The 11,373-nt window shown below is 35.8% G+C and overlaps 1 protein-coding gene across 15 annotated transcripts in view; it reads right to left on the bottom strand.

The window, feature by feature from the left end:
• Positions 1–2,866: 2,866 nt before the first annotated feature.
• Positions 2,867–11,373, bottom strand: part of MIA2 (MIA SH3 domain ER export factor 2) — an 87,538-nt gene continuing 79,031 nt past the window's right edge. For 14 of the 15 annotated variants that reach the window (XM_046007551.1, XM_046007556.1, XM_046007552.1 and 11 more), the window contains 4 exons: positions 9,364–9,486; positions 5,867–5,925; positions 4,803–5,037; positions 2,867–3,471 (listed from right to left, as the gene is read on the bottom strand). In XM_046007551.1, coding sequence (XP_045863507.1) covers positions 3,305–3,471; positions 4,803–5,037; positions 5,867–5,925; positions 9,364–9,486 — 584 coding nt within the window. In that variant the 3' untranslated portion in view covers positions 2,867–3,304. Of the gene's footprint in view, positions 3,472–4,802; positions 5,038–5,866; positions 5,926–9,363; positions 9,487–11,373 lie in introns of those variants that run through there. The other variant, XR_006818629.1, reaches the window with a different exon arrangement.

Here is an 11,373-nt window from a genome sequence, read left to right as displayed (position 1 = left end):
AAAGACATGAAGATTTTTTTCTTTTTAAGTAAGACATGATAATAGCAAATAATATTGGGGGTGGGGAGAAGTCACATTAGAAAAGTGGGAGGGAGAACTGTATACTTGGCCTAAGTATAAAGTTAAGCAAAATGTGTTGTTATATTATTTTAGGCTATTAGTGGTAGGGGAAAGAGAGTGAGCTTAAAAAAAGAAATCACTGATTGTCCTTGATACTTAAGAATATTCTCTTTAGGGGCATCTGGATGGCTCAGTCGGTTAAGCGTCTACCTTCAGCTCAGATCATGATCCTGGGCTCTTGGGATAGAGACCCAGGTCAGACTCTCTGCTCAGTGGGGAGTCACTTCTCCCTCTGCCCCTCCCCCTGCTCATGCTCTCTCACTCCCTTTCTCTCTCTCAAATAAAATCTTAAAAAATAAAATTTTAAAATCTTAAAAAAAAAAAGAAAGAATATTCTCTTTAGAGTGATGCAGAAATTATGATACTGGGATTCACAGAGAAGGATATGTAAATTTACTATATAATTTGGCCTGATAGTGAAAATATTTAAATAACAATAACAGTACAAATGCGCCTTATTGATTTTGAACTTTAGTTCAACTACGGACCAAGTATAGAAGATAGTTACACTTGTAGGCATAATATTATTATTAGCAACCTTGAAAACGTGATGTATAGCCAAGAGAAAATAGAATTTTCCCAGAGTAGGGGAAGAGGGGACAGGAATAAGGGGGAAAAATTTTTTTTTTTTTTTTTTTTTTTTAAAAGATTTTATTTATTTATTTGACAGAGAGAGATCACAAGTAGACAGAGAGGCAGGCAGAGAGAGAGAGGGGGAAGCAGGCTCCCGGCTGAGCAGAGAGCCCGACGCGGGACTCGATCCCAGGACCCTGAGATCATGACCCGAGCCGAAGGCAGCGGCCTAACCCACTGAGCCACCCAGGCGCCCCGGGAAAAATTTTTTTTAAGATTTTTCTTTTTTTGGTCAGAGAGAAAGAGGTGGGCAGAGGGAGAAACAGGCTCCCTGCTGAGCAAGGAGCCTGATGCAGGACTCAATTCCAGGATGCTGGGATCATGACCTGAGCTGAAGGCAGACACTTAACCGACTGAGACACCCAGCCTTCCCAAGGAAAAAATATTAACAAAGGTTTAAATATATAAAAATTACAAAGGTAACAAGAGCAAACATAATGTTTAAGTATCAAACATGAGGAAAGGAAAATGAGGATGGCAATAGTGTGTGTTAAGTCCTAATTTTTCATCTCAAAGAATCAACACACAAACTGATAAATTTAATCAATCAAGTTGATAAATCAAGGATTAGAGGTATAAGCATACCTTCTAAAATTCTAAAATCTTATCAGAATTAAAGAAATAAAAGAGAAACTAACTAGAAAGCATCACCGGAAATAAATAAATGTACAAAACTTGTTATTCATCCTAAAATGCTATTATTTGATTGATTCCCACTTGGTTATAGTTCTTTATTAAAAAAAATTTTTTTGTAAGCTAAGTATGTTCATTTGGAATCCCAAAGTATTTCAAACTATTCAGCCCATATCAAGTCTTTCTGTCTTCTGCTGTGCTCTCATTGACTGTTATCCTTGCTTCCTCTCTGATTCTGGCTTCTCACTTTATTACCGCTCTCTCTGAGGTTTGATTTGCCTTCACCACTCTCCTGTCTTCTGTCTTAAGTCAAAACAGGTCTCCTTCATCCTGGGGCAAAGAAAAGTTTCACTTGACTGGAATACTATCTGTTCACTGTTCTGTTTCTCTTCTTTCACTTTCCAAATTTCCAGCTTTAAAAAAGCAATCTATTTCCCCTAAAACCTGGCTTCTAATCACTAAGTATAATGGTGATTTTACAGTTCCCAATCTACATAATAGCTTATCCAAGCAATCCACTCCATGAAGTCCTTCTGTTCAACCTTCTCTCCTAATGTGAGGTAAGACTGGAGAAGGAGTAAGAATCCCTCACAAGAAGTGTTCCAGAGAATCTCTGCAGAAATGCTGGCAGGAAGCATTCCAGTTACAGTGCATGACTGCTTTGTTCAAGAATGTTTCATCTTCTGTCTTTTGGCACAGAGGACAAATTCCAAGTAAACAACTAAAAACAACAGACGTATTCTAAGACTTATTAGTTATACTTAATTATCTTTCCTTTCATAATCATATTAATGTATGAGAAGACTAATAACAATAGAATACAAGCCTGAGGAAACAAAGAAGGTTAAGGAAACGTTCTAAAGATATTGAGTCCAAATACAATATTCCTATAGCAAATTTCAACATTCCCCACTAAAAACAGTAAATATCTTGCAAATTGAGAAAAGCAAGCCAGATAGAAAACTGTCCAAAAGCTAGTAAATGAACTAAGAAGATCCAAACTCTGAAAAATTACCATTTAGACAATATCCTGGTTTTCTTTAAAATATAAGTCAATTAAAATATAATCAATATTGACTTTTAAGAGTGTATTAATTTGGGATGCTTGGGTGGCTCAGTTGGTTAAATGGCTGCCTTCAGCTCAGGTCATGATCCCAGCTTCCTAGGATCGAGTCCCACACTGGGGTCCTTGCTCAGCAGAGAGCCTGCTTCTCCCTCTGCCTCTGCCTGCCACTCTGTCTGCCTGTGCTCTCTCTCTCTCTCTGACAAATAAATAAATAAATAATAAATAAATAAAATAAAATCTTTAAAAAATCTTTAAAAAAAAAGAGTGTATTAATTTTGGCCATTCATGTCTACTTGCAAGAAAGAGAGCACAACCTTGGTAAGATAATCAAATGGGAAAAATTCATATAAAGCATTAGTTTTGAGCCTCAAAGCTATTGAGAAAAGTAAAAAACTAACTAATGGAGTCATATTTATGGAAAACTAGCTGATTTTATTATTATCAATACCAAACAAGTCTTTAAATCAATTAAAATTTATTTAATTAAGCATAAAGTTACCTTCACATTTGTCTACAACCATAGTAAATACAGTTCTTGGCAAAAAGTTCTTTTGAGTTTAAAACATCCCCAACTACAAGATGACATATATAAAACTCCCATTTGTTTATGTGATAGTGGATTTGTTAATCAAATTAAAATAATTATACTATCTAGAATAAAATAAAATGGAAATAATTTACTCATAAGATTCATATTTAAATCATCTTTATTTACAAAATACTATCCTGAGAGTTTTAATTCCATTAAGCTCTTATGTGAGCAAAAGTATAATAGGTTAAGTAACAGCCGTTACTTAAACTGAAAATAAGAGAGAAGTCAAAATTACTTTTGAAGAGAGATCAAAAATATGGTTAAGTTTCTTGCTGTGGTGCTGGATGTTCAGTAGTAGGCTCATTTGAAGGTGGAGTCAACCCTGATGGGAACTCATTTCTACTTTCAGCATGTGGGGGTGGTGGAAAAAATCCAGCTCTTGGGGGAAGATAATGAGGAAAAGCTCTCGGTGGATAGACATTTCTCACTGTTCAAAGAGATTGGTAAAAGACATTTTTTAACTTTAAGTACCTGTACTTCAGTTCTATTAAATGATTAGCTTATAACTTACAATACCTATCTTTCTATTCAAAAATTGACCCCAGAATAATTACTTGATCTAACAAATGAATTTTTACAACACTGAGTAAAAGCATATTCTCTTCAAATGCACATGATTGAAGGGAACATCATTAACTTTAGCCACAATTTTTGTCCTATGAAAACCTAACATCTTAATACTTTTCAAAAATTATTATTCCAAAATAGATAATAAAGCTTAAAAATTTTCATGTCATATAATTTCCCCAGATTTAAAATTCTGACTAGCAATTTCCAATTCTAATTTTATACTATCCTAAAACATTTAAAAGACTATCTTGAATTTCCCCCAAATTCATCTTAATTCACCTTAAACCTTAAACTAGAGGAGAAATAAGAGAAGAAATACCATGTCAGGCATATACTAGCCTTCTGCCTAGTGTTTGGTTTAACTATTTATTCTATAGAAACCTAGAGTTCTAAATGGCAATGTATAGATATAAAAGCAAAAAATTGTTTTTTTCTTATGTAAAACTATGAAAGAATTTCAATAAATTCAACAATTAGTCTAAACATGATGAACATATTTTAGGTTTTAAATAAGTAGGACTGTACAGGAACTACTTATGAAAAAAACTTTTAAAAATACTTTAGCCAGTAATTTCTTTTTTTTTTTTAGTGGTCCATGATTTATTGTTTATGTGTAACACCCAGTATTCCATGCAATACATGCCTTCTGTAACACCCACCACCTGGTCAACCCATCTGCCCCCACCCCAAACTGTCAGTTTTTTTTTTTTTCCATTTTATTTATTTTTTCAGTGTAACAGTATTCATTGTTTTTGCACAACACCCAGTGCTCCATGCAAAACGTGCCCTCCCCATTACCCACCACCTGTTCCCCCAACCTCCCACCCCTGACCCTTCAAATTTTAATGCTAAAATATAAGCTGTAATTATTTTTACTAATTGATACAGTAACCACTTTCTAATCAAATAAGATACAAATAATTTTAGACTTAATTTAAGACTGCTGCAAAAAAACCAATGATTTTCCCGATTACTGAAATACAAAAATAATTCCATATCACTAGGATGAATCATGTGGAAGCCTCATTACAGTCTACAAATGGCTGGCTGCCTTTCCAGTTTGGAAAAGTAATGGTATACTCACAGTGAGAAAAACTTACTATATGAATAAGAAGCAGAATTATATCTTTGATTTACTCTACAAAACACACACTAAGTTTAAAAAAAAAAAAAAAAAAACCAACGTACTTGCAAATGGAGGTGGCGGTGGGCCAGCAAAATCCCTTGGTGGAAAATAATCTCGAGGAGCTCCATACATGCTTCCTGGAGGAGGTGGAGGAAAAGGAGGACCTCTTCTCATGAATGGACCCCTTGGATCCATTGGAAATAATGGAGCCCTGAATGGAGCAAGAGGTGGAGGACCAAAGCCAGGGCCCATTGCTTCACTTTTGGTGGGGAGAGATGAATCAGGCACATTTAAATTCTGTAACAAATTCACATACAGCGGTCACTAAAACAACAGCAAAATTTGCAATAATCTTCCTGAAAAATCTTAGGTTTAGAAGAAAGCAGTCTATAATAATCTTAATAGTTTCTTCTGAAAGATTCTGTTTTCCACATCAGGTGGATTTTTGTGATCACAAATATTAACTGAAAAGAAAGTAATACTCTGGCTAAAGATAAAACACAAGAGTAGTCCAAGAGTACCAAAACATATATTCTTTTATCAAGTACATACTGAAAAACAGATGTTTGTTTGTATTTTCTTTTTTTTTTTTAAGATTTTATTTATTTATTTGAGAGAGAGACGGTGAGAGAGAACATGAGAAGGGAGAAGGTCAGAGGGAGAAGCAGACTCTCCGTGGAGCAGGGAGCCCAAATCGGAACTCGATTCCAGGACTCCAGGATCATGACCTGAGTCCAAGGCAGTTGCTTAACCAACTGAGCCACCCAGGAGCCCTATGCCTGTATTTTCAACATACAAAAAGTGACCAAAAGCAAAAATTATAAAGGTATTAACAAAAATATACTTTAAAAACATTCAAATAAAAATTGAAGGGGGAAATCCAAATTCCTGTTTAACTTTAGTAAACTAAATCAAGCCTTTAGTCTATAAGTTGTACTGTATCACCATAGTGTACAATCCAGAAAAGAAACAGCTATAATGCTCTATAGGGAGTGCATATATTTGTCAAAATGGGAGAAGCAGCTTTATATCAAGAACTAGATTGCCAGCTAAATTTCTCTTCTAATAAACCAAGAGTCTGGAAAGCTCCCGAACACATGGATAAAATTCCACTTTCAATACTCACACCAAGGTCGTCTTTGTTATCATTTCTACCGGATTCCATTTCTGAAGACATTGGCCCATCTAAACATAAAAGTTAAACCATGAAAAATACATGACTGATCACTCCATTCCTACCATATCTCCCAATCACAAGGGATTGTTGATATTTTCTCATTCTCCCATTAGTACATAAACCAGCCCGATACCAGCATCCTGCCTTGCAGCCACAGGAACAGCTTTAGGTCACTGGAAACTGTGGCACAATCAAAGTTCTGCAAAGGCAGGTGGCAGGAATTTCTGTGGCTTGTTCCTAGGCAACCCTGATGCAAGCACATCATTAGGAGACTTCTGGAAAGTGGCATCCCTCTCCCTTTTCCTTCTTTCCTTCCTTTCTTTTTGCCCTCCCTCCATTCTTCCTTCCTTTTCCTTTTCCTTCCTACTTTCCTAATTCTTCCATCAGGTAACATAGACTAGCATTTGAATTTAGCTACTGTTCAAAATAAATGTTCCTGGACTTTGTTTTCACCAAGAAGTGCTCAGTCCATGAGAAGGTAAATTCAAACAACCCTCTCTCTGACCACAACACTTATCCTTGCCTAGCTTTCTCATTTAGTTATTCTCACTACAGCTGTTCCTGTCACTGAAGCTTCCAGTCCTCTGGTCTCCCTCCATTTTCTTCAGGTTCCTCCTTTCTTCATTTCCACCCCTAATTAACTAGACTCCTACGTCCATCACTTCATCCAATCATCGATGTCCTTACCCAGTTGGCAATATTTCGACATGTACATGACAATATTCTAGCTCTATATTAATCCAACTCTCCACTTCCACTCTACCTATACCTGCAATTCAATACCTCTGCAAGTAAAACAAATCACAGATTTGTGTAGACAGAGCCCACTCCAAGCTGATGGATTTCCAGCCATACTTGCAGCTGCTCAATGACTAATCGTTCTGCATCTTCCAAACCACATTTCTCCTCATCAATTTTAAATCTCCATTCTCTTCAAACCTACTACACCAGTCACTTAGAAACTCCCTTAACTTTCTGTAACCAAACAAATAAATGTATCAGCAACCAAATTCATATGAGTTTTCCTCCTCTTATCATGGAGAAGGCTCCTTCTAGATGATCTATGACCCTGGTTCTGTGCTCTGAATCTCTCCCCTTCCTCTCTGTTGCTTCCCTCTTCCCTTTCTGTTAGACCCATTCTATCAGCAAGTCTCTTCCAACTACTACTTAAAAATGAGACAGAAAAAGAAAATTCCCCTACAGCTACCCCTCTCTTCTGTAATCAATACTTGTTCTATATATATTGTTCGGAATTCCTCTCATTTTGTCCTCATTTTACTGCAATCTATTTGCAACATTCACTACTCCACCGAAATTATTTTCCCCAACATCAAAAAAAAATCTTTTTTTTGCTAAACTAAAAGACAGTTTTAGTCCTTATTTTATATTATTTCTCACCATTATTGACCACTCTCTCACTCTCTAAATCCTCTCAGCCTTCAATTTTTGTGATGGTACCCTTCTCTATCTTCCCTTGCTAACCACTCCTTCTCAGTCTCTTTAGTGGGCTTCACTACCTCTGTCTATCATTAAATGATGGTCTCCATGGAGTTCCACCTCAGCCCCATTCTCCTTTCACTATCCCTTTGAGAAATCCCATCCACTCCTACACCTTTAATTTGATGTATATCAACTAATGACTTCCAGATGTGTGATTCAGATTGTTATTTCCCCTACTAGGACTTCAAAGCTTGAACTGCCTCTTTGAATATTCATGCAAGTGTATCACAGGTGCTGCTAATTTTGTAAGTTCAAAATGTAACTTATAATCTTTCCTGTTATATTTGCTCCTGTTCCTTGTTCTTTGTCTCAGAACGATGAATGGCCCAGATGCCATAGCCAGGAATCTAGGCATTAGCCAAGACTCCTTCTTACCCCACACTCCCAAATGCTTTCAATCCTAAATTCTCCCAATTCTCTTTTCTCTATGTCTGCTTACATCTATGTATCCCTATCCCCTCTGCTAAATCACTACCCTCTTATTGACGTAGATTCCTGTCACAGACTCCTAAAAAGTTACCGTGCCTCCAATCTTAACGGTTCCCTCCAATCTATTCACCATAACACAACCACAGTAATTTCTCTAAAATGCAGATCTGATTATTTCCTTCAATGTGTACCCATTCCCATTACCCTGTGAACAAGGTCCAAGTTTTGAACAGGTTTGCAAGGCCCTGAGAACTCTATGTACTGCTTAACCTTTTCACTATTTGCTTCAATACTCCCTGACTCACACTCCGTGTTGTAGCCATAATTTATCGGGACTTTGTAAGTTTTAATCTTTAAAACTCTTCTAGAACATTATTGCCTGATGGATATATAAGAAAGATATATCTGTATATATATAGAGAGAGATATATAGATACATATATATGAAAGATATATATATCTATATATATATGAAAGATATATATTTCTTTCTCCACATTTAATTATTAGCTTCTTATAGGCAGAAACTATACCTTATTATAATTATATTCTCTGCCATGTCACATAGGGCACCTTCTAAACAGTAGACACTTAAAAATTATCTACTTGGATAATTAGATACCAACAACAAAAAAGGACATGTAAGAAATGTTAAATAGCATTAGTTTAAAAATAGACATTCAATCACATATACACTGTCACTCCATAAAGTCTGAATTAATGGGGGAAAACAATTTCAAAATCCAAAATCCAAAGTTTAGAAAGAAATTATTTAATTAAAACTAATTATATTTAATCTAGGCCATAGATCTCCTTCTCTGCTTACTATTCGAAAAAGACCCCTTTTCTAAAATAATAAATATTTCAGCCAGATAATGCCTAAACCCCCCCCATTGTAATATATACCCTGTCCTTAAGAAACCTTTTACCAATAAATTATTTTACGTTTCTATTTGCTTTTAATCTTTTTAACATTACACTCTTCTGACTAATACACTGGATATATATATTTCCCAATTTTAGAGGGCTGCTGTGAGGTGGTTTAAGGAAAAGAGTGCCTGACAAATAGTAGGTTGCTCAATAAATGTTAGTTAAATCTATCTTGATATGTAATGTTTAAATAAGGTACTTGATTAAAGCAACAACAAAGCAAATTATTTTTCTTGTGGATTTTCACATGTCCATTCACACTAGCTTAACTTCCCTGATTACCAAGTAGGATATATGTAAGTGGACTGGAAAATTTTTAAAAATTAATCATGGAATAGAGTAAAATCAGACATCATAGCTAAATATAGTAAACCCATTACAATAATGCCCAAATCAACCATTAACACATATGCACATGCCATGGATACATACAATATAACAAGAAACAAACTAGAAAGTTTCAGGAAAGATTTTGGCATCAAGAGCTACCAAAGATGTCCAGTTATTAGTCCTTTTTTTCAGCTTCCAATTCTTTCATGTGTCACCATTATTAAAAAAATATACACATACACAGAAGTATTTCTTACCCACTTTATCCAAAGACGGCATATTAACACTTCTGAGTTCTGCTGGCCCAGATAATCTGCCAGAATTAGAATAAAATCTGTCTTGCCTTTGTGGAGGAAGAGCTGGATCAGGATATGGTTGGCCTAGAAAACAAGTTTGTAAAATATTTTCATTAGTATAAAAATAAATCATTTATTTAAGTTTAATAGATAGAATATAGACATCTCTCTTGCTTCCTAAAAAAACCGAACCATATTCTTGGTAGACAATAGTAAATAATTTGAGGAAATATCAAAGAAAGAAAAAAAGGAATATGATGTAAGTGTATCAGGAGATTTAGCAAAACAGACACTGATACAAGAAACAGTTAACAAAGCAGATATCATTCGGAGGTCATCAATGATCAAATTTTCAGTAACTTCAGTATTTTGGCAGTTAGCACCCCTCCAAAATTAAAGGGGAAGATCTTTCGCTCAACAGATGAACAGAAGGTTCACAATGCTCAGATTAAGGATGACTGGACAGACACAAATCTGGGCATGGACTGTGACTCAGGTGCTTCTGCAACCACCCTTCATTGTCCCCAGGGGTCACTTACAATGACAAAATTGTCATTCCTGGGTACTTGTAGAACTCATCATTCTTGAGAAAAATAAAGGTAGTCTATCTCATCTTTGACAGATGATGGCAGATTTTGACAGATTAGTTATGCATATGCCCAACTCCAAAAATAAGAGGAAAGTCAAAGGGGATAAACTGTGTGGCTCTTTCTTATCCATAGAAACATGGAAAAACAGCTGCAAACTGTCCTAAGCAGTGGTTCATAATGTGAACTCCACACGATGTTGGATATGTCATTCCTCATCTGACTCAGCCAGATGGGACCTTACTGACACACCTCTCCCACACAAAGCCAAGGAAACCACTCAGCATCAACCAGAGTTAATGGAAAGAATTATATTTAATGAGCTCCCAAGGGCCCAGGGGTGTGAATCAGGAAAGAAAGATCTGGGTGGATAGCCTCAGGCTCATTTCCTCCCTCTTTCAGAATCTTAGCAAAAAACTGTCTCAATGGGTCTGAATTATTAGCCCAATTAAAGGAAGACCAATACCAATGACTGAGATCTAAACTAAGTTTTCCCTTTCTTCTACAAACATGGGATTAATTAAATGGCAGAGCTGGGCAAGTGGATAAAGCGGGGAAGCCTGAAAACTTCCCAACTCTTTCTTAAGCAAGTCTCAAGATACCATACTATATCATTATTTTGCTTCTAAAATACATCCCCACAATATCAGCAACCTCAGAAATACAAAATCAAAAAGAAATAAAAAATTTTGCTACAAGCTTGCTATTTTATAAATCATATACCCATGATGCCCTCCACTGGCCAAAATAGTTTATTCCTGAAATCTACCAGGGCTTAATATGTACATGGCACTACTGATATAAAGTTGATTTTGATACAGTACACATTTTATAGTCTAATAGTGACAGAAATAAATACAATGTGGCCAATGCCTTACTAAAGAGGTATACAAATTATGAGTGGTGGCTTACTAAATTCTGACTGGAGGAATAAGAAATCATGGTGTTATGGAGGACGTAAAGCTCGCCCTGAGAGAAAAGGAAGGATGAACAAGTATTCTGGTCAAACTCAGATACACACACCGCACATGATGCAACAAGATAAAGCTATGTGGAAGGCACATGACCAATGTGACTGAAATACAGAAAATAAAGACAAATGGTTCCTTGTTTGCTTGCTTTCATACCTTTGTTTTCTACCATCCTTATAAGAGAAGACATGATTAAAAAGAAAGAATGGGAGAAAGAAAAGATCGGGGGGAAAAAATGAATAAAGGCTACAAATAAGTATACACAGCATTCTGAGGCAGTTTCATAAACTAAGAATTAGAATAAAATCCAAAATGCCTGGGTTAAACAAAAATATTATTTTTCTCTTTTCATTTCATAACAAATCTTGGACTGTAATAGCTCCCTGAGTACCTATTTTAATAATTCTGGATTC

This window comes from Meles meles, chromosome 6 (genome assembly GCF_922984935.1).
Source record: "Meles meles chromosome 6, mMelMel3.1 paternal haplotype, whole genome shotgun sequence".
NCBI lineage: Eukaryota > Metazoa > Chordata > Mammalia > Carnivora > Mustelidae > Meles > Meles meles.
This window is presented reverse-complemented; position numbering and strand designations above follow the sequence as displayed.